This window comes from Neopsephotus bourkii, unplaced genomic scaffold (genome assembly GCF_033783945.1).
Source record: "Neopsephotus bourkii isolate Nb327-2 ecotype Australia unplaced genomic scaffold, CSIRO-AGI_Nbou_v1 NB_1037, whole genome shotgun sequence".
Classification (NCBI taxonomy): Eukaryota; Metazoa; Chordata; class Aves; order Psittaciformes; family Psittacidae; genus Neopsephotus; species Neopsephotus bourkii.
The window spans coordinates 2,364,583-2,387,646 of record NW_026901526.1 but is presented as its reverse complement, the minus strand read 5'-3'; the positions used below and the strand labels follow the sequence as shown (position 1 = coordinate 2,387,646).

At 41.9% G+C, this 23,064-nt stretch overlaps 1 protein-coding gene across 3 annotated transcripts in view; it reads right to left on the bottom strand.

Moving 5' to 3' along the window:
• UNC5C (unc-5 netrin receptor C) overlaps positions 1–23,064 on the bottom strand; it is a 251,183-nt gene that overhangs the window by 146,379 nt on the left and 81,740 nt on the right. The window contains exon 1 of one of the 3 annotated variants that reach the window (XM_061360949.1): positions 2,074–2,230. The exons of the other annotated variants lie outside the window; for them this stretch is intronic. Within the exon in view, the coding sequence (XP_061216933.1) occupies positions 2,074–2,092 (19 nt within the window). The 5' untranslated portion in view covers positions 2,093–2,230. Of the gene's footprint in view, positions 1–2,073; positions 2,231–23,064 lie in introns of those variants that run through there. 3 annotated transcript variants of the gene reach the window in all.

The window sequence follows — 23,064 nt, the reverse complement described above, 5'->3', positions numbered from 1 at the left end:
TTAAAAGGAAGTTGTGATTCTCCTTCATACTGAACAAATGACTCTGTACCTTCAGGAAAGTCTCAGAAAACCTGCAATGCCATCCTGTTCATGTCCCTGTGACCTTTTGGTGAGGACTGTAAATTTAACTGTCTAACAGGTGATTCTCCAGCAGCTCGACCTGATTCTGAATCTGAAGACGATTTTTATCTCATAAGTGCATTTGTTAAATCATAGTCAAATACAACCCTGACCACAGGGTGTGCCCAGATCCTATGGGACATTTAATACCCTCCTACAGATTTGGAGACTTTGAGATGTTAACTGGAGGACAGTTCAAGCCTCTGTATTCCTGGGCTTTCTGACAGTTGTTCACCAGAAGTGAAATATTAGATGTTCAGATTTCCTGCATGAAGAGTTAAGGGCAGAGCTTGTTCTTACTTGGAAAGCTTGGGCTCAGAGTTTGATGAGCCTATGGATCTCTCTAAGGTTCAAAGTGTTTACATTTTCCTTTCTCCTTCAAATACATTCTCCTCCTGGATTAAGATGCTTTCAAATCTGGGATGGATTTGACTCCTAGGTATCACTGAGCACAACGTATATGTTAGGCGTGTTCAGAGCACTTTCTATTCCCAATTACACTACACTGGCACTTCCAGCCAAGCAGACTGGCACCTATGGGTTACGGGCAAGGCAAAAGAGAGGACACAATCCACTGACATGAGAGAATCATGACCATGCAGTATCCAAGACAAGGAAATGTTAGATTCCGCTTACTGCCAAAGTCCAGCTTGTGATTTTCCAAGTCTTGCTCCAAACTCCAACTTCTACACCAGTCTCAAACTGAACCAGAAATGAAACAGGCAAAATACCACAAGATAGGCTATTTTTGTAATATCAGTATATGTGAAATGCAAAAGAACATGAACTTTTGCATAGGAAATACAGTTCTACAAAAATGATTCCCAAAGCTACTATAACTCTACAGCTTTAGAAATCCAAAGGAGTATCTGGTGAGCTTTGGGATCTCTACTGATTCTGTAAATCACCTAGTATTCCTCTATATCTACAAGAACAACCATCATAGGAGTAAAATGAAGACAGACAGACAAGAAATAGTCCAGCTGCTTAAGTTCTCTCCTGGCTACCCAGCTGACTACAAAAGTTCCATGCACTCTCTAACCAGCACTGCTCCCTTTCTAACCCTCCACAATGCAGATGTGCAATCAACTTTGGAAAACAGGTTAAGGTCTACCGTTTTCACTTCACAATTTCTGATGCAGATAGAATCATTTTGCAGTAGTGGTATCCACTAAATGGATGGGCATTGTTGTCTTTGTCACTTTATTCGAGTAAAACGGGAGCACTGATAGTTCGCAAATGACAACAGTACAGACTGCGATGACAACTCTTCTATATGGCAAATTTTGCTTCCTTCTGAAAGGGTTATTACATGAATTACTTGGTTTGGTCTTGTTTCAGTGTAATAACCTGGTGGCAGAGAGAGAGGGAGAAATGTAATGAAAAAGAAAGAAACTGGAGAGCAAACAACCAAAGGTCTGAAATGTACCTTTTAGACAGAGGTATGATGCATGGGAACAGAGTGCACTTACAGCCCACTGAGGCCTGTCTTTTGCTACAATAACAGGGACATCATTTACTAAACAAACACCACCTGCCTATAGATCTCTGACACCTGACCATTTAGGCAGTTCAAAAACCTTCATCAAACACAGTCATCTATTTTAAGAGTAAAGGCAGAGCTTTCAGCATTAAGAATCAAGGGAAAAATAATATGGCTTGTTTCCCTCAAAGATATGGGAAATAATGTTTTGACAGGCATTTTTTTTTTCTTCCTGGGCACACCACATCAATCTGCCGGAGCTGTGTGCAGCAGGGAAGAGAACACTTCTCTTGTTTCACATGGGAAACAACACCTAAAATAAGGATGGCTGTTTTGAAAATAAACACATGCATGGTCATACTCCCTCAGTTTCCTCAACTGACAGTCCAACCATGACTCTCAAGGAACCTTCAATTTGGGTGGAAAGCATCTGAAAACATACTTTTCCTTGCTTGGTTTTCCATTCTTACCTGCACATACTAATTTCATCTACAACGTGGATTGCTTAGCAGTACTGTAGCACAACTGAAAGCCAATAATCACATTCAAAGGTCCATGCTCACAGGATGGCAATGCTGCATTTGGGCTGCTGGAAGGCTTTCCCACCAGACAGATGGGCCATGTGTGATTATCAGTGTTCAACCCCAATGCATTCTTAGCAAAGGCACTAGAACCACTTCTTCAGTATTTCACAGTGAAATAGGTGATGATAGCAAGACAAGAGAACTACCTCCTTCTCTCTTTGTTTCCCCAGAGATGCCTTGATGGCAACATCTACTGGGAGAAAAGCTGCAAGACCAGTTCTCTGTAATCCCCTCCACCTGTCCATTACAGCATACCATTCAGGATGGAGGCTGATCACTTTTTAAAGGAACCTTACAGTGAGTGGAGGATGGAAGAGTTGTGAACCACACTGTCTGATCTTGGAGGACACTCTATATGCACCAGTGTTACTGGAGTGCCAAAGTCTCTGCAGTTGCTCATCACCACCCTGTAAATCTACCTACTTTCCAGAGCTGTTATTTATTTGGGAGTGAGATCCTAAAATTTCTGCTCACAACTCCTTAAGGTTCAACTGGAAAGCAATGTTGAAAGAGAATAGCATTACAGTTTAAACAGCGTCAGAAGGGCATTTGCCCCCTGGTTTATTCTCTTCTGCTTTGCTTAAATTTAGTTGTTGTTGTTTGCCAAAAGCTTACTCCTCTCTGGACCATAATTCTTTCCACTTAACTCTGAAATAAGGTCATTGACATTCCCTTGCAATTATGTTGTGTTTCCAAATTAGTGCACTGCCACCAATACAGCACTGTTAGGGGGGATTATAGACCTCTAATGCCACAGTCCATCTTGGACTAGGAGAGGTAAGTTCAGGCAGAACAGTAGTACCTGGTGCAAAACCTGCTCTTTTTCCCTTGGTTCTTGGGAATCACTGAAAACAGATTCCACCCTTCAGTCCAGAGGCAAGATCCACTCAACTTTGGTCATGCTTATGACATGCATTCTGTGAGTTTTTAAACCCCCTCACTACAGACCTGACCACTTCTCCAGGCAACTATCCCAGTGCTTGATTACCCTTCTCCTTTGAAAGATTTTCAGGAGATCTACCCAAATCTCCTTTCCTGTAACCTCAGCCCACTCATCCTTGCCCTGTGAGAACACAGGAAGATGTCTTATCCCTTCTTCCTTCTTCCTACCATTTTTTTATCTACTTAAACACAACTATCTCATGTGAATTTTTAAAATCTCCTAAATATAAGCAGTCACTAATTATGGAATGGCATGGTTGCAAGGGCAAAAGTATGTGCTACTCAAACAAAGACTGTATGTCTAAAGAAAACTGTCTAAGGTGTGAGATCCATATGGCCTGTATCACCTGCATCACCTTATCACTGTTTCAGTTCAGGCTTATATTGCAAGGGACAGAAATATACAGGATATATTGAAGTTTGAGAGCAGTCAAGTGCATGTGCCATAAACCATACACCAACATAAGGTAAGCAGAAAGAAGCAGGATGATTTCTTGCTTTAGACAGCCATCTCTAGTGGAGATGCAATTCACATTTTGAGAGAATGGCCATATGAACCATCAAAGAGAAGATATAAAATCCACAAACTATTGTTTGGAGATGATGGTGGCAATTGTTTTGGAGGTTACATTGCATAACTACAGTAACTGGCAATAGATTTATTCTGTAAGCAGCTATCATGGGAGACAGTAGTTCCTTTTAATATTACACTCTGAGCTAACATACAGCATCCCTGACTCAGTGTATTCTTCGAGATAGATAATGTTTCCTGTAGGTTATTCTACATTGCCAGTCATAAACGCAAGCATGGTCTCGACCGCAGTTACTGCAATATTAAAACAACTCCTGTGAACCTTACTTCACTCTGTAACCTGAACTCCAGGCTCAGCTTAAACTGCAGACAGATGTAACATTTTCCATTTGCACAATTTTCTTTCCTTTTGCTAGTTCATTTTATCAGGCTAAAAACTTGGCGAGCCCCAGATGCTAAAGCTGTGTGGCAGTGAAAGGCCACGCACCTTCCAAGAGGCAGCTCTAACATACAGGTTCATTTTCAGTCTGCTTGCACCCCACCTATTCTTTTGCTCAGCACCCAATTAGGATGTTCAAAGGAAAAGCAAAGCCAAGACTTCAAGCCATTTTATAAACTCTCAAGCTAAAAGCTTTACATATCTCTGCGTCATCTCATGACTGAGCCGAATTCTTTAATTTTACGTTCCTGGAGGTGTAATAGATTTGCTTTCATGTGGTTGTGTGTCTTCAGAAGAACTCTTAAAAAAGTGGACTTTCTTTTACTGACTTACCTCTTCGCGTTGCTACCTGACTGCAGCCCCAGCAACAGTCAAATTCCTTCCCTTTGTGCCAGAGATCTTCTCTCACAAAACTCCAAACCAGAGATGCAGTTGAAAATCACAGTCATTTACCTGAAGTAACTTCAACTGGGAGTCCTGTGTCCTCACCTGTCAAAACTAAGCCTCTTTACCACAGTTCCCTCAGAGACTTCCTGATGCCACAAGGTTTTCTTTCACAAACACATCACCTCCAGCAATAGAGTATCTGTAGGTGCAGGCAGCCCACCAGCACCTCAGTGTCTGCTCTCCCCCCATGGTACCAGGCACAGCCCAGCATCACTCAGAGATGCTGAGCATTCTTTCAGTCTGCTACTATCACCTCAGCTGCCTTTTGCTACTTGCTTCTGCAGTGAACACACACACACACACACACACAACAGAAAAGCCCTTTTATCTACCTTCAAGCATTTCATCTTCTCCCCAGACCCACACAAGGCTTTACCCCTTGGCTCCATCACTACTGCTTCCTTTTTTTAATAAACTTCACAGACTCATCCTCACTCTCCTCTGACCCCTGTCTCTGCCAACCTTTCCATCTGGTACCTTTCTGGCTGCCCAGTCCCATCAAGAAACCCTCGCTCACACACATTTGCTGGCCAAAAAAAAAAAAAAAAAAAGTATGAGTGAATAAATAAATGATATAAAGGAATTTGGGCAGCCAGAAAACTGCCCGTTGCCCTCTGACGTTTGCCAGCGCACAATTAATTTTCCCTTAACAGCAAAATGACCTGGAGTAAAACACTGCAGTTTTAAAGGAGAGAGAAGACGGTGAAGGGCTGAGGTGTGACTTTACCAGCACATAGCTGAAAAAGTTAGGATTTTCTTTTAATCAAGACTGATTTCTGGAACTAAGGATGGCTGGAAGATAATTCTCTAATGGCAGCGAAAAGACTAGGTGAATTCGCTACTAGAAATTTTGGCAGGGATATTTTGCCTTAATTTATTTATAAGTGTATAAAATCAGAAACCCATCCACTGGAGGCTAGTGATCAGGGCACACTGAAAGGAAAATAATCATAGCTGCAGAATGCTGACACATGACCACTGTCCTTAAATTACTCATTTGGAAGCATTTTAGTATGCCTGTTTTTTTTACAAAGTGCAGGTGGATCAAGAGCTCAGGCAGTCAAAAATGGAGGAAAAGAGGAAAAAAAAAAAAGGGAGAAACTCCGGCTTATTTTAGAAGTTCCTATTCAAAACCACTCATGTGATCCCCCTCCAGAAGGCACAGCAGACCTCCAGATAAGGAGTTAATATGAGGGGAGGGCTGACAAAAGTTGAAACACAGCCAAAGCAATTAGTAGACTGTCAGTAATTGGAATTAAGTAATCAACTTCAACCACTACAAGAATGTACTGTGGAGAACACTCTTCCATTGGCAAAAAGATGAATGGGATAATTGTACGGCTTTTCCATCTCTAGCTGCTATGATTCAATGGCAGAATAATCCACAGGCAATTGAATGTCTGCAATTCAACAATGAAATACCAGGATCAATATTTAATTCACAGTTCTCTTACCTTTTCTTCAAATCCACTTTAAGCTTATTAATGCTCTGAACACATTAAGAGGCTCTTACTCCTGGGTGAGTGCATCTGCAGCATTATACCTCCTGCGTGGTCTCAGGTTGCGGTATGTATTGACTCACACTTTTTTCCTTGCATATGTATTGTGATAAGTGCTCATTAAAATCACAGTAAAGAAAAGAGCAAGTGAGCCCTTGAATCCTGAGACCCATCCTACAGGTCCTGCACAGTCCTCTTGTCACTGTGGCTGGGCTTTTTCACAACAGCCTGCCTGCTGAGCAAGTGGTTCAGCAGTACTTGCTCAGCTCAGCATACTCCAAGACTTAACGAAGGTGAAACTACAGTTGCACCTCGTAAAGTAGTTGAGGAAGAGAGAAGAGGGGCAGGATCCAGCCATAACTTGGTACTGGCTGCTGGTACTGGTACCCATGAACAGGTGGCCCAGAGAGGTAGTGGATGTGCCATCCAAGGCCAGGTTTGATGTGCTTCTGGACAATCTGATCTAGCTGAAGATGCCCCTGCTCACAGCAGGGAGGTTGGACTGGATGACCTTTGAAGGTCCCTTCCAAGCCAAACTGTTTCACGATTTCCAATCACATGAGGCTTTTTTCTTTTTTTCCTGGGGAGGATGTGCAACATGTTACGGGCTTGGAAAGTGCTGCACACACCCAGATGCCCTGCTCCTCTTGTGGCTGACAGCCTGCAGGATAGCCCACCCAACAGAACACAGCCAGTCCCCTGACTGGTCCCCAGATAACAGAAAGCAAGAAACAGAAGTAAGTTGCAAGACTCTCCTTATGACAACAGCCCTCACAGCCAGCCACCCAGCCAAGGGACTGTGAGCCTGTAATAGAAACATGCCTTGTGAAGGGAGGCACGCATGAAATATTCATCTCCTAGATTGCCTGCATTTGCATAGTAATAAAAAGTTCATCCTCATGGCCCTCTCTGGCCCCCATTAATGTTTTTGTTGTTGTACCTGAGGTCTGGGGGAGGAAGGAAGAGTTAAAGCCATGGAAAAGTCTCCTTTGGAAATGACAGCCTTAATGGAGCTTATCTCTACCAACAGTAATTTAATCCAAAACACTGGGGTAGAGGGTTGCAGCACTCTGCTAAGAAAACATTCTTTAAAGTAAGATCACTTCTAACTTCAGTTAGGCCTTATCCTTTTTTTTTGCTCCCCTGCTTTTTCCCTTTTCTTCTTTTTAGCCTTCTCTTCTCCCTGCCCCCATCTCTGAAGTCAAAGGCCTTGCAGTGAGGCCAGGATTTTCTCGGGAGAAAGCTGTTTTGTCAGTTGTTGATTTCACAATGGAGATGTATCTGGCCATCTTAACTGATGCACTGCTTATGACAGTTCAAGTAGCCCAGGCGAAGACCCAGTGTTCCTATGATAAAGCCCTAGTATCTCTGTCTCCCCAGGGCCTCAGGAGAGGGTGCAATCTGGCTTCATTTTGTGCATGTTAAGATATCAAGTTCTTTAATTACTTTTACAGCAAGGATGAGTGGTCATTTTCTGACTTTGCAGCCTTCCCCAGTGTTGCAGAAAGATAACCAACCCCTATCAGTAGCTGAAGAGAAGTGTAAGCAGAAATATGTTGTAGACAAATCCTAAGATTAGACTGGACAGTTTGTAAGACATTCAGATCTTTAAGTTACTGATGGTAAGATGAGAAGATCCCTTCTGCTGGGAGGCAGCAAATCAAAGCCATCTGCTCCGTGCACATTCCCAAGGACCTAAAAGTACTGCAGGAGACTACAAAGAATAGTAATTTTTGTTTTTAACATGCAAAATCAGCTACTTGAAAGCACACACTGCTGCTGATCATCACAGACAAGGCAGATTGCACATACAGCGAGATACCCTGCAAATACTGAGTAATGAGGTATTTCTGGTAGCAGCCGGTCAAATTTTATCTTCCTGCTTCAGTAACTTTTCTGGTTGGGATTTGTGTTGGCACAGCTAAGCAAACCAACAAAAAACCCTAGACAAATATAGAAGCGTTATTGATTTCTTGGAGGGCAAGTTCCTTTTGGGATAAACTGGCACAAAAAGAAACAAGCAATCTCAGCACATACTTTGAAGTGTTCAGCAAAGGCACCCTCAGTGCCTAGCTGCTCTCACGAGATAAGGCATTTGCATACGTGACAGCCAGGTACTTGTTACTACAAGACGATTCATAATGGAGTTTCAGGGGATTAAACTGTAATAACCTCATAAGTGAGAATTTCAGTGTAATCAGTGTAAAACAAAAGCATTACAGAATGCCAGAGGCAGGGCCCTGTTTTCATTAAAAGACAGGGAGCACTGGAAGAAATCCCTGCCCATGGCAGGAGTGTTGGAACTACACAATATTTAAGGTCTTTGGGAGCTTAATGGTAACTGACTTGCACAGAACAAACAAAATTACTAGACTGAAAAAAGAGATCACTTTTGAACTGAGAACTTTGAATGAAGCCACCATTCAGCCATGTCACACATCTGATGGCTTGTATGGCTCTTAGGTTTTCAGCTCCACAATGGCATTGAAGTACCAAGGTCTGATCTCAAAACTAAGCCTTATACCAGCATAAATGAGAAAAAGGGTGCTCTGCAGCTTTGCACTGGGGTTCCTGGGATCCTTGTGAGTTTTGTTACTGCCACAGTATTTGTTACTGCATTTATCTGTTCATATAGAAAATATTAGGCACTATTGAGCACAACAAAGCTTGCAGCCTGCATGCACGCCCCAAATACTCCAAAACAGATTTCTGTAGCCAGTCTACAGGATGACACCTAAGGCTTTACAAATTCAAAATCTGCATCCCTCCCATAATTCCTCCTCAAGTTTTGCAGTCACTTCACTAGTTATTTAAAACAACTTCATATTCCTCAGCAGGAAACAAATTCAGCAAATGCAGAAACACCGGTTTCTTTTTATTCCCATTAAACTGTGGGGGATTTTTAAACACATATTTACACAAGACTTCATATAGCAGGATTTCAAAGACTCTCTGAAGGCAAATAAACAGAGAGGCCCAAAAGAAACAGCAGCCACTGGCCTCCGAACTCAACACAGCCCTGTGAGCATCAGCAGAGAATACAGCTTCTCTGCACAGATCTTTGACAGCCCCTGAAGCCCATCTTCTCCCACCAGAGGCCAAGTGGGAAAGCCCAGCAATTCTCCCTCTGTGACAAAGCTGCTCCAGTATCCCTCTCCCACAAAGCCATCTCTTAGGTGTCCGGTCTTCAGGCACAGTCCGAACCTTTAGCTTCAAACCAGCTTTCTCTTTCGCCAGCTGCTTTATCAGGTCTTCCTAATGGCTTTTGGAAAGACAGCTAAAAGCTTTAATTCCCTCGCTTTGTTGTGTGATTTAAGTGGCAGCAGCTGGGGAGGATGAGTAAGCTTTTCCTAATGATGGAGACTCTGATAGCAACCACCCAGCTCCCCAGTCCATGGGGCACTGCACCCTGCTTGCTAACCCAAGCCTTCCCCTTGAGGCATCCCAGGAACAGCACTTTCTCCACCAAGCAGCCCAGCCTTATCTTGCCCTGCAAATGATGACTGACTCCCCCTGAGCCTTTCTTTGCATTTTGAATGTGGCAGAGCCTGCTGATGTCAAGTTGAGGCTGACAACCTTGGGAAGAGATGAAGTCTTTCCATGCTTAAAGCCTAACCTCCTATATGTGCATCTCTTGATTTGTACTTTGTTATGTGACTCTCAGCTGTATGGACTCTTACACAGCTTCAAACGGAGAGGATCAAATGAGACACTCGCAGAGGTGCCTACATGTGAAAGCAAAAAGAAACATTTTCAGGTGCTGATGGGTGCACAAAGACTAGCCAGCATGGAGACACTCAGAGCTGGACAGAAAGGAGAAAGGCAGTGCCCATCCTACTGGGATTGTGCAATGTATATTGAAATGTAAATAAATGAAGTTATCCCCCCCCAAAATTAGATTCAAGTGAAGACAGCTTAGAAACGGCAAACACCCTTGAGGTTAGTTCTGCAATCTGTATTTGCACTTCCTCTACTTTTTTTATTATTATGTTTTTATTATTTCTTGGATTTAACTAGCTGCAGGGCACCCTAGAAAGAGTCTTAGAAATTCCTAACATTTTCTGGACTCTTTCCAGTCATTAGAGGAGCCTGCCTTCATTATGAATTGATCTGAGTATGGTTGTGAATGTAAACAGCGTTGTAACACCACCCTGAGCCCACTGCTAGTCAGATAGATAGAAGAAAATTCTTCCTTTGACAATCTGCTGGGTTATCCCAAAGAAACATACATATCCCTTCTATTGAAGACACTCTAAGGTCACATATGGGTTTTCTTCCCTAATATGAAACACATATTGTTTCATATTGTTATATTCTCGGATACACTACATTTATATGTAGTACGTTATATACAGTTATATTGTTATATTCTCTAATATACTATATCTGGCCTTCTGCTCACAGCAGGAAAAAAGGGGATGTTTGTAATTAGAAAAGGCATTCTCTGATTACTGTATCTTATCTCCTCTCTCTCTCCTGTCTCCTGCTTGGAAAAACAGACATCACAGTGGTTGGCCAAAGCAACATTTTTTCCATTGGAACATGACCAAACCCATACTGAAATTGCAGAAGCCAATTAAATGTCTCTAATTTACAGACTAATGAGGGAACCCTGTCTCCTGACTAGAAAAGGTCAGCAAAAACAAGGGTCAGGGAAGTGAAAATGTTTGCACAGAAAATGTATGGGGATTGTAAATGACCAAATGCTGGGAACCCACTATGATTATCTGATACTCTTAACTGAACTCCGCAACTGTATTGCTTCTACTGAGAAGCAACATAACAGAAGACCAAGCAGCCTCCACATCTTTGCTCACAATCAAGTCGATGTTAGCAAAAGCAGTTTATAAACTAAATTATAAAATTAGCACAGAGCATTTAACAGGCTCTCAGTAAAACTCTTCATTTCTATAATCCAATCTGACATTCACCATCATACCTTGAGGACAATAAAATTGATAAAATATAATTCCTTACCCTAAATTGTAGACTGAAAGGTTTAATGGGCTCCATGAAGAACGCCTAACTGTGGAACCAGATGCAGAACTCCCATACGCCCAGCTAATACCGGACCTATCTGTGAATCACCAGGGAAAACGCAGCCCCACTGCAACTCCACTGCAGAAGACAGCGTGGAGTCAAAATAAATGGATGGAAAAAGTTCCCAGGCTGGATAAGTCTTTGCTGGGGAAAAGGTGCATTTGGATGTAAATATTAGGAGCTGTGTCAAAAAGCAACTTTTACGTAGGCTCCAGCAGGAAGAAAATCAGCACTTATCAATCAGCAGGGAGGCTCCTCAGTTGTAAGACCCTGGACAGCAGAGGTGTTCTCCAGGAGGATCCCCAGCATGGCCTCCTCTCTTGAGGGAGATCTAGCAGAAGGAAAAGGCAGGAAATACACTAAAAGCCTTCCCATTATCTTTATTTCTGGCCTGATTTTCATTTCCTAACACAGCAATGGCAGCTCTGTCATGTTGTCCATTGTGGCCAGGCAAGTAGAAGTAATTTACTGCTTGGTTTAACTCAGTAAATAAGTGCTGAGCCACCAGGACAAGAGGCACTTAATAAATCCGCAGAAGAAATTAAAATAATTTATAATGAGGATGCAAAGGCAGCCAGAAAGAGTTATGGTTACTTGTGTGAATACTGCTCTGCAGAGCTGGTCTCGCCGGATTCCCACCATGCAAAGTATTTCTCTTGCTGTCTCCCCACCACCCCAGCCTCACCTCTGCCTTGTTTATCCCCTCTATTATTAAAACTGGCATCCCTGAAGCCTATGGACACCTTGATGAAAAGCAGCAATGCTCCCTATGAGGGAGGCATGCTCCCTCACTTGCCTCCCAAACCCCAAACAGCTCACTGAGCCTCCTAGAGCACTGTTCCACCACCAGCAGATAACAGAAAATACCATTTAGCTGACTGTAACACATGGAGACACTGCTGGGATATGGACCAAAGAGGTCCCAGTGCTTGGATTCACAGAGAACAGCTGCTTGAGCAGGGCTGTACCTCTCAACCTATGCTTTCTGTACAACCCTATGTTTTCTGCACAAGATGATGTTCCTAGTCCTCTTCTAGATAATCTCAAATACTGTCTGGATATTAGTAAAGCCTGCCTTGCTCCCACATCATTTGATGCAGACTAGATGCAAGCAAAATGTAACAAATTGTAAATGCCAGTAACAATTTATCATCGGACCGCCCCCAAACAAAAGAAAGGCCAAGCACAAAAAGTCATTGGTGAACGCAAGGAGAGATCTGCCTTTTGGTCACACTGACATTTCCAGAAAGCCTGACAGAAATGAGTATTTGTTTAATCTGAGGTTCAGGTTCAGAATCATGCTAAGGGAAAAACAGCATATCAGGGAGAATGAGCATTTTTTGCTATTCGTAATTTCAGTTAAGGGGAATGGATTTACATGGATGGATGGCTAGATGGATGGATGGGTGGACAGATACATACAGACAGACATGTATTATTTATTATCTTATTATGTTATAATATATACAACTACTTTTTAAACATGACCGTCATTGTTACATCCACAATCTTGCTTTTAAATATGAAACAGCCTTTTTTACCAAACACACCTCACAGTTCACATCTGAAACAAAACTGACAGGGGAAAATGTCTTTTGGGGCAAAGTCAGCTTTCTTTGAGGTGTCTGTAATTCTGAATCCAAACCCCTAGTCTTAATTGCTTAGACTCCTGATTTTTCTTCCTTCTAAGGATTAAGTACAAAGACACCAGTTCTCCAGTGCTGTCATTATAAACTTAAGCTAGTGAGGCAACAGAATAAGAAAACCATCTTGGAACGCACACAACTTCGTCTGAATGCTGAATTTTGCCATTTACTTTTGTGACTCATATTAATAAATGACACAGTCCTAAGTTTCAGATTTCTGCCAAGAATCTTGCTGATAACTGTAATAGCCTTATTGTATTTTATTAATCAAACTGATTAAAACATAAAATTCCCAAGGATGAAATTTTAGATGTGAGCTTTTATTTTTCTTTTTCTGTACTGAAACTCATCTTTGTAGTAATTTAACATTCCCATAGCTCAAAAGACACATTATCTAAAAAAAAAAAAAAGGATGTTTATTAAAGATTTATTGATCTGCACTCTACATAAAAATAGAGAAATCCTTTTAGCCATTGTTAAATGGTAGGTTAGTGAGTCTCCAAGCCACACACATTTTCTGACCATTTTCTCCTGGGTAGATTTGCAAAGAAGAAGTTTACCAACAGAGGTGAACTAAGTGCAGCTTGACAAACCTGGGAGCTTGATCTGTAGCTGCTGTGAGCAGTCATGTTGATTTGAGTAGGAAGAATAAAATGGAAACAGATTATTCCCCTGTGAAAGGGCCTGAAGGAATAAATCAAAGGGGAAGAAATGGGTTGCTCAAATGCACAGACAAGGGATGTCGTGGGCCAGACCTACTGCTGAGCATCCTGTATGTTTTCCATGCTCCATAAGCACGGGTGACCGCACTCCCCCGCTCCTGGATGGGAAAGGGAGCAGGATGATCAGAAGAGCTCCCACGAGCAGGGCCAGGGGTTAAATTCTGCGAAGTTACACCACCAGCAAACAGCAGTGATGCAGAAAAAGTTATTCTGCGTTTCTACTGCTGTGACAGTCAGGAGAGCCCGGACATCTCACTGTGTCTGGCACTCTGCATGACCACCTCTCACCCTGTGTTTGGCATTTAAATGGAGGCATTTGGATACTGCAGCAGATGACAGACATCTGGCTCCACAGAAATGCCTCCAAAGAGGAGGAGAATCTGTTTTTTCACTTTGGTTTTGGTTGTACTTAGCTAATTAACTGCTTCCAGATCTATTAGATATGGAGGAGTGTCTAATGTTATCGTATAAAATTGACAGCCAACCAAGAGCAAAAGCAGAGCATGCTAAGGTACACATGAGCGCACAAAATGGGAACAGTGGCCCCTCCTGCTCACACACATACAGCTACCCTTGATGACACATCCCTGATCTCAGTGAGGGCTCTACACGCAAAGAGCAAGAGCACCTCACCCACCCAACGTTGCACAGGCATAGAGAACAGCATCACAAAACACAGAGCAGCATTAAAAGTGTCTTGAAAACACAAGTATTTCAAGGGGCACAGCAGAAGCTTCATTTCTGAAGTCACTTCTGAGTTCAGGAGGTCATATCTGCCAGCTACCATCAGGTTGTGGATGGCTGAAGTTCAGGCTCTACCCATCTTAACACTGTGGCCCTCCTCCTCTGACAATCCTGAGCTGAAGTGGTCTGTAGAGCATCACACTAAAAGTGTTACTCCAGCACACAGTCTGTATTAGTCTAGAAGCAAACTGAATTCTAACATTGGTGTCTCCCATGGGCAGTCCCAAGAAGTTCCTGAAATTCCATATGCCCTATCATTAACTTAAAAGTTGTTTGTGTCAATGTTATCGAACCCAGATGAGCTAAGCCATTTCCAACCACAGCAAAGCACACGGGACTGGTTGGGCACGGGCTGCAGGCAGTGCTCCTGCACACAAGCCATGAAAATGGAAGTGCTGAACTAGAGAAAGAGTGTGCCTCTTTCTCTAGAGTGTACCCATTGAACATTTTAACTTGACACTGAACATCAGAAATGATCAACAAAGAAGTGTGGAAATTTCTGTGCAGCTCACCGATTTAAATTACGTTCCAGATTCTCATCCCAAACCCATCCTTCTTAGTTTGCCACCTCAACAGCTTTAAAAAAAAAGAAAAAAGGAAAAAAGAAATCTTTTTTTCTTCAGACCTTTAGTGGCACAGCTCTATTTTGCAGTCTTAATGACTTTAAAAGGGCCCTATCTCAGGGTACTGTTTGGTCTCAAGGTCCAAAACCTGAAAAAAATCTACATGCATGCTTTAGTTTATGGAGCCTAGTTGAAACTCTAGCTGGCCATAGGATGCCAAGATTTCATCTTCCAAAGATTTTCCTTGATGTCAATGGACGATTCAGCCAGTACAGCTAATCATGCACAGAATAGGCCCATAACACAGACTACACCTTTCTCTGCTTGTTGAAAGTGGGCAGAGAGGTACTGCCCTTCCAAAGGAGCTAGAGGGAAACCTGTAATTGGAACAGCCTTAATGTTTGCACTTACAAAACATGCATGTCCTTATTATGGGGTAATATTTTACAATTAAGCTCTCACTGATGTTAGGGGACCTTGAATGCTGTGGATAGTAACAAGCTTACTGTATTAGTGCCTGAAAGCACACTGTAAAAGAACTTATTTCCCCATTAGTGTCAGAAATAGCAATCTGAAAATAGGCACTTAAACTCATTTGAAGCAGTGTGTGTTTTTTACCATATATATATGTATGCATGCATACACACAGAGACAGCTCCCCCATTCTCCCCTTACTTTCAACCACTGGATTGTATGATGCACAGACAGCAGGGCTCTTCTGCATTAATCCAGTTACAAGAATCCTAAAATGGGATATTGCCTTCTAATTTACCTGTATTCAAACTTGTACTTAGCCAGGGTTTTTTTACCCTGTAAGTTAAAAATCCAGTTTCAAACAACTTAAGGAAGAAACAAACAGATCTCACTGAAGCTTATTAGCTACTCAGCCAATATTGCACATCATTCTGCAGCTATTTTATAACTGTGGAAAGCATCTTGAAATACACTTTCTATGAAAGACGCTTTGTACCGTAAGAGCTAAACTCTAAGATTCTGGCTCCTAAGATTTCAATATACAATGTTTCAGCATAGCTGCTGAATGTTTCCATATAGCAAGCTCTGCTGACAGTCTTTACTTTTTGCTATGGAGTAGTGAGATCTGATGCTAAAAATATTAAAAAATGAGTTTCCCAGATTTCTTTCAAGTTTTCCAAGTCATGCTGTTGTGTAGGCATTTACAAGTGCCTAAATATGAGGTCATTTTTACTCTTGGTGCTGAGCTACCCAGAATCTCAGATTTGCTGAGATCTGGTCTTTTGGCTTGGCTGAATTACCTACATAATGCATCTATATGTTTTAGTGTCTTTCTAGTTGCTCAGATTATTAAAATGTACAAAAATGTATACTGGACATTCAAATTGCCTGAACGTGCCTGCAGTAGACTGGCTTAAATCCACAGGAACAGTGAAATGCCTAGTTAAGTCCTGCATTTGGCTATTAACACATCCTGTTAGGACAATACATTGCAATCCATATAGTCCTCTCTCATGCAGAAATAGATCCACGAGTAGCCAACACATGTGGCAATAGCAGCATGAATTCAGAACAGACTGAAGCTTTAAGTAGATTTTCCTGATTTTTCAGGTTTCAGTCAAACCATAGCTTAGTTTCAGAATAACCAGCAAAATGCTGCATGCATTGGAAGAGCACTGCTTTGGGACCTTGTCTAGCATGTTTTTAGTGTGAAATATTCTAAGATTTCCCTACTTCAACTGAAAGCTAAGATGTACCTTTCAAATTAATATGTCTGCATTAAGATGAGAGGGAGATGAAGAGCATTTTCCCAGTACAAGAGTTAATGGGTCCAGCCATAAATCTTGTCTCATGGATTAAACCTGGAGGATCAAATGCAGAGATTTATTACTTCATTTATTACTCCATCCGACTTAATCACTTTCAGGAAATAGTTCATTCAGTGGAACTAGAATGCTTTTTTATAATCAGGTCAGGGTTTCTCAGACATACTTGTTATTTTTTATGACTATGGTTTATAACATTTATAGTACTGAGTGGGCTTATACATACAGCAAACCTACCAATGCCCTGTAGAGGATGTGGCTTCAGGTTTGGAGCCTACCCCAATTTGCATGATTTGTTAGGCTGCATTCCTTCCTGCCTCTACAATTTCCTCATCCCAGCTCCAGCACAGCTTCCTTCAACTCCTTCTCCTAAAAGCAGTGAGTTTCCTCTGTTCCCACCACCTCCAGTCTTTCCTGAATTACAGATTCTGGTGGTCAGTGGTTTAGCAATCCTCGCAGGCCTGGGTAAGGCAGTCAGCAGACCAAGCAATATTATAAATCAGATTCGGAGCCTAGGCCCTTCCAAATTTTCAGCATGGTATATAATAAAAAGATTCTGGATCTCCTGGCAAACAGCTGCTGCCACCTCTGTCTGCAGGTCTATATGCCAGAGACATGTGACTGCTATTTTCCCCCAAAATCTACATTTCGTGAAGCCCCCAACCTCTACAGGATAAAATAAACTTGTCAAGGCTTGTAGCTCTCAGAGTGCATTCCTTTTGTGTGGGTAGACTGGATAATAGGAAACTTTCCTCCATAGTAAAGGTGTAATTAGCTTTTCTGTCCTAGTTTATTTAGCAGTGGAGTTGAAGAAGGTGGATATAATCACTGGAATGATGCTTAGACACACTAATGCAGGAGCAATGATAAGATCTAATGTAATGCTCTAGGATGCTGAAATGGAAGCAAACTGCACATCCAGGGGAACTCAGCTAAATTGTTTTCTGGGCTCAATATAAATAAAAATAGAGTGGCATTTTCCTTATCAGGACCAAAAATTTAATGTGATTAATTCTGCAATTTAGCTGCAGTTTATTTGCGCGTTAGAGATAACAGCAGGGCTATGGGTAAAAGCCAGCTCACTTGTGCTCCTGATTATTAATAATGCGTGCAGATCTTATTCACTCATGGAAACCAAAACAAAACAAACCAAGAAAAAAGAAACTAATAAAGGAGCTCTGCTGCATGGAAAATGCATTTAATGCTTTTGCCCTCTTCTTCCCAGAGAGCATCCCTCCAACATTTTTGATAGCACTGCAGGTAAATCAGATTTATCTTGGTAGTCAGTGCCACTTTTCCCTCCAGTTTTAGAAAAGAATTATCTCAGACATGTAAAGCAACAGAAATGCAGCACACAAAATATGAGAGTGTAATAGGTATAACAAACACACACTACCCAGATAGATTTACACAGATTGCATAAAAAGATCCCAGCATGGTTTTTAATTTTTCCTACTGATAATTTGAGTTACTCAGTGCCTAGATAAGACAGTCAAAATGGAGCTCCCCTCGTTCCGGTTATTGCACATAGATGTAGCAAGGGAGATGCAAAAGCTAGTTAGCAAGAATTCATGCAAGGCTTGCACGCTTTGTTACTTTCCCATCTCCTTGCCTAGGCATGTGGTTTGCTCTTCTGGATTTCTAGGCTTGAAGGAGCCCATAGATCTTACGATTCTTGCACACTTCCTATGTGCTTCTACCATGCAGTATCTGTGGCCCTATGTATGGTGCGCTCCATATCTTTTCATTAAGTCTCAGGAGGATCACTTGCATGCCACCAGTTCCATAAGATGCCTCTCTGAATCTAACCTTCATTGCCTGATCCCTGCACATGGCAGGTAAACAGGGGACCTCTTCCACTTCTGCACGCTGCAGAATGCACTGGTCCTTGACTTTCCAGGCAAAACTGCAAGCATTTACAGAAATTAGATTACTACTGATCCCTAACAAAATAAGATGAGGATGCAAATCAAGACTAAAAAGAGGCACATTGCAAAGCTGTAATGCCTCTATGCTACATCCACAGCGCAAAGCCCAGCTGGGTGCAAAAAAAAAAAAGCTCCTAAGCTTCTAAACTCCTAATCTCAGTATCCTTAGTCCCACCCTCTGGCATTCTCAATGCTAGATCTCATCCTCCTGATTTCTTTTATCCCAGATTATGGCCCATGTAGGCAAAAGTAAGTACAGAGCTGCACAACATCTGACATCATGGAGCAGCTTCTCATCTCATACATTTTGCTGCCCACCAGCAGCCTGCCCCCTGACCTCAGAGGGACTGTGACAGGTTAACTCTGTACAGCAAAGGTGAGTCTCCAGCATCTGTGTGTGCTGGGCATGGAGTGCTTTCTGCCAGATAAGGCACTCATGACCATGCTCCGTTTGGTTAAACACTATAGCGCGAGGCACTCTGCAAGCACATTGATCTGCACGTGATCTGGACAGCTACACTTCCACTTCTTTGGTATTGTTGTCAAGGGCCTTCTGCATAGTGATTGCTAACGCTCTGCCACATCTATTAAAGATATTTGTGAGCTGATGTGCAGACTGAGCACCTTGGAGTATTATGCCATCCGTTGGTTGTATCTGCTGCATGAGCCATGGCCAAGGGTAAGAAAAAATAGGACAATTCTCAGCAGTGAAAAGAAGCCATCAGATTAGGCCTGGGAAAATATCCAGAAGATTAGGTTTTCTGCACATTGCCAGCTCAGCCAGAAAAACTTGTGCTTGTATCACAGTATTGGTGGATAATGTTTTCCTTGCTCTTCTCCCACTTCTCTTATTTATGAAGCATTATCACATATTTACTAACACACATTATTTTTCCCTTGATTTCTGAGGTACTCTTGCACAGGCACAGCAGGACAAAAAGGACCTCCTGATGTGCACTATGCTCAAAGCAAAATATCCTCCTGCACCTCACTTTTATCACCTTATTTATATAAGAATGCTTGTCAAGATTTGCAGGCAAACACAGGTAAATAACTGTGGTTAAAACAGATGTGCAGGGGAGGCAGGAGGGAATAAAACCCTGCTGCTACCCCATAGAGGGCAGAGCAGCACTGCCTCTTTTACTAGCAAAAATAGAGGGTACAAATTAAGTTTTCTGAGGATAATGTACTCTTTAGGAAATACAAAAGCTTTGCTTTGTCTTGGCTCCAAGACTGCTGCATCAAATCAAGCTTAACTAAGGCTCTCTCAATCCACATAAAGCCTCAGGGGACCTCAGGAGCTGAAAACTGCAGTATGTCAAAAGGAAACCACATAGAAATTGCAACAGCATCAACCCTGAAACTCCAGCAGTGTTCAAGTGCCCTTCCACACAAATCAATGGGAGTGTGTCTACTGCAGTTTTAGCCTTTAACTACTCAAGAAATACCGCTTAGGTTTGCTCTTCCTTTTTGCCCCCCTCAAAATACCAGTGGACCAGTGATGAAAAAGTGCTGATCATTTTCTGTAGCAAAAATATGAAATGGGGAACTCCTTTAACCCCACACAGGATAGGTGGTAACGAGTCAGAGCATCTGATGAAGAATCAGCAGTGGTAGTCTTCCTTAAGTATCTTAAATTTGACCATCACCTGGAAAAACTTACCTACTCACCAAGAATCAATCCACTTTTGTAGCAATAAAGTACATTTTAAAATGTTTCAAAAGTGGCAAAAAAGAAAAAAAAAAAGCAACATCAAATTACTAAGTTACTGGTATATCCTCTGAAGAAAATCCTTCAGAAAGTCAATGGGACCCTACTGTTCTGCTGCCTGGTTTTAATCAACCCATACTTTTATGTTAATTTTCTATGTTTGCAGAGAAATTTGATACTTGTAGAAGAAAAGAAAACAAACAGCAAGAGGAAAGGGAACGGTAAACTGGCTGGCTCACCTCACCCACCAGAGCACTTTTTAAAGGAAGGGAATTACACTGCATTTCAGGGCTTCTGGACCTCAGCACTTGACAGTTAAGAAATCACACCAAAAGAAGCCTAATTTGTAGCCTCATGTGCTGCTGTATCTCTTAGCCTCGCCTTCCCTGTCAAAGACTCTCTTCGGCTCCTCTGACTGTTGTGATCTCTGTCCAGTATTTAGCAGAGCTCTCCGTGAAGGTGTGCGATGTCCTCCCTGACGTGCCAGGTCCCACTGTGGGAAGGACCTGGAGCAGCACAAGTACCTGTCAGCAGGTCTTTTCAAAAAAGCATGGCAGGGTAGTAGCAAGGCTGATGTCCAGGTACAAGAGCAAAGCCAGCAGGGCTGGAAGGTTCCTGGAGCTCGGGTTCCCTGTTTGGCTCCCTGCTTACTTAAAAAAAAAACCAAACTTCCAGGAAACTTTGGACTGGGAAAATTTGAGAGAAAGAAAAGTGGGGCAAGAGCAGGAGGGATTAACTCCTCTTCTGGGTCCTTGAGTACATCAATGTGTCAGAAGCAGATGGGCACATCTGACAGGGTTGCTCCCTTGCAAAAGCTCCACGGGATTTGAAAGCAGTTTGAGGAGAGAAGGTGACAGTTTGGAAAGTGAAGTACTAAGTATGTCACTCATGAAGACAAAGAAGAAAAAGAAACAGAACAAAAAAAGACAAAGCTTCTGCCTCATTCCCAGTTTGCTGTGATTTTTGTCATGCTTTGGGGCAAAGGAAAGAGCCTGAAGAAAACAGAACATTACAGTGAAATTTCCAGAAGCCTTTTGTCCTACTGCTGCTTCTTTCTCTCTTGCAGTCTGAAAGGCACTTGAGGAAAAAACTATTTACTAAATGAATTGTGCAGGATTCCCATTTATCTTTTCAGTATTGTTTATTTTCCACTTCTTTTTTAATTTTCCTTTCATCACATAAACCTATCAGGAATCAGATCAGAGAAGCAGATTATTTTAAATTCTAACCACAGTAGACATTATTTGTACTAAATATTTCTATAGAAAGGCTCAGGTCACCTATTAAGTTAACCTACACAGACACCCCTTAATAAGGCATGCTCTTCATTATAGCCCTTGATCATCCCTAGAGATACACAATGCCCCATCAAAGCTCACTGACATACAATAAGTGGATGTGGAGTAAGACCTCTTTTGCAGTAGGGCTGCAATTGTACAAAGCCAACACAAAATCAATACAGTTGACTAATGAAGAATCCCTTTGCTTATGTAGCCAGACCCTGAAGTGGCTAAAAGACATCAATGTAGTGGGCTACACCAACTGCTCTGGAATGTATTCTAGTGATGGGCGAAGATGCAGATGGAACACAAGCTTAAGGAATTCTCCCCAAATCAATGGTGGCCACCCAGTTTTCTATTGAACACATAGCTGGTGCAACTTAGATCAGTCTCCATAGCCCCAGCCCTGCACAAACTGTGCAGGAACGGAGGGACACAAGGATGCTACAGCCCAGGCAAGGGTGTGACCCCTACTGCAAACATGGCTGAGACTTTGTATTTCCAAGGCAAAGCAAAACAGAACAGGAATTACAAACCTGACACACTGATTGGAAATGGTTTACTAACTGCAGCACTCTGGGTTAAATCTCCAAGTCCCTGAGTTTCTTAGCAATTTGAAAGGATTAATTTTGCCTAGTACATATTCCGGACTGTCCTAAGAACTACCGTTAGCAAGTGGTTTTGGTTAATCTTTTGATTAATCTCTTCTCAACAGGGGAAATTGTTTGTGCCACTCAATTATTGTACAGCAGGCTAAATTTTTTTCTCATCATTTGACATATAAATCTCCCTGTTATTCTTCTCCCCCCCTTTTTTTTTTCTCCTTGCTTTTCTAGAAACATGCTATCAATAAATAACAGAGAAGAAAATTAATTCAAAACTCAAATTCTTACTATAAAACCCCATGCAGACGACAGCATATAGGTCACCAGCTGCAGAGCAGCATAATACAAAATTTGCAGGAAATCTGTTTGACGATTTCAGCAAAGAGGAATACATGACAGCATAAACAATTTCACACAACGATCACAAAATGAATCTGCCCTTCCATTGCCCTCCTATTTTTCTACCGCTGTTTCCGATTTGCCTCTTTATTACAAGAAAATATACCTCTCGGTTTTATTAGAACGTGTCTGAAAGGAACGTTCTATTTGATAGATAGCATAGATCAAAGCAAGACAGAAGTATGACTCAAGGCATGTAACAAGCCTTATCTTGTAACACCCCATGCAACCAGCACTGAGGATGCAACAGTCCTGTGTTACTCACCATATAATGGTGAACTTTTCTTCACTCTGAACAGAGGTAACTGCTCTTATCCAAACACTTTATGTCCGAATTCAGATGTAATTTCCAGGGTTTTCAGATAAATACTCAAAGCACAGAAGAAAAGCAAGAGAAATACACCATCCATCCAAGAAATGTTGCATAATACTAGGGACACAAGGGAAATTCTGAACAATGACACCAAAACAAATCCCTTTGTGGCACAAGGATCCTCAAAGAATTACATGTAGCCAACCGAACTTCCATTTTTAAGATGAAGCCTGAAAAATCAACCCAGTGAACAGCATGAAACCCTTTG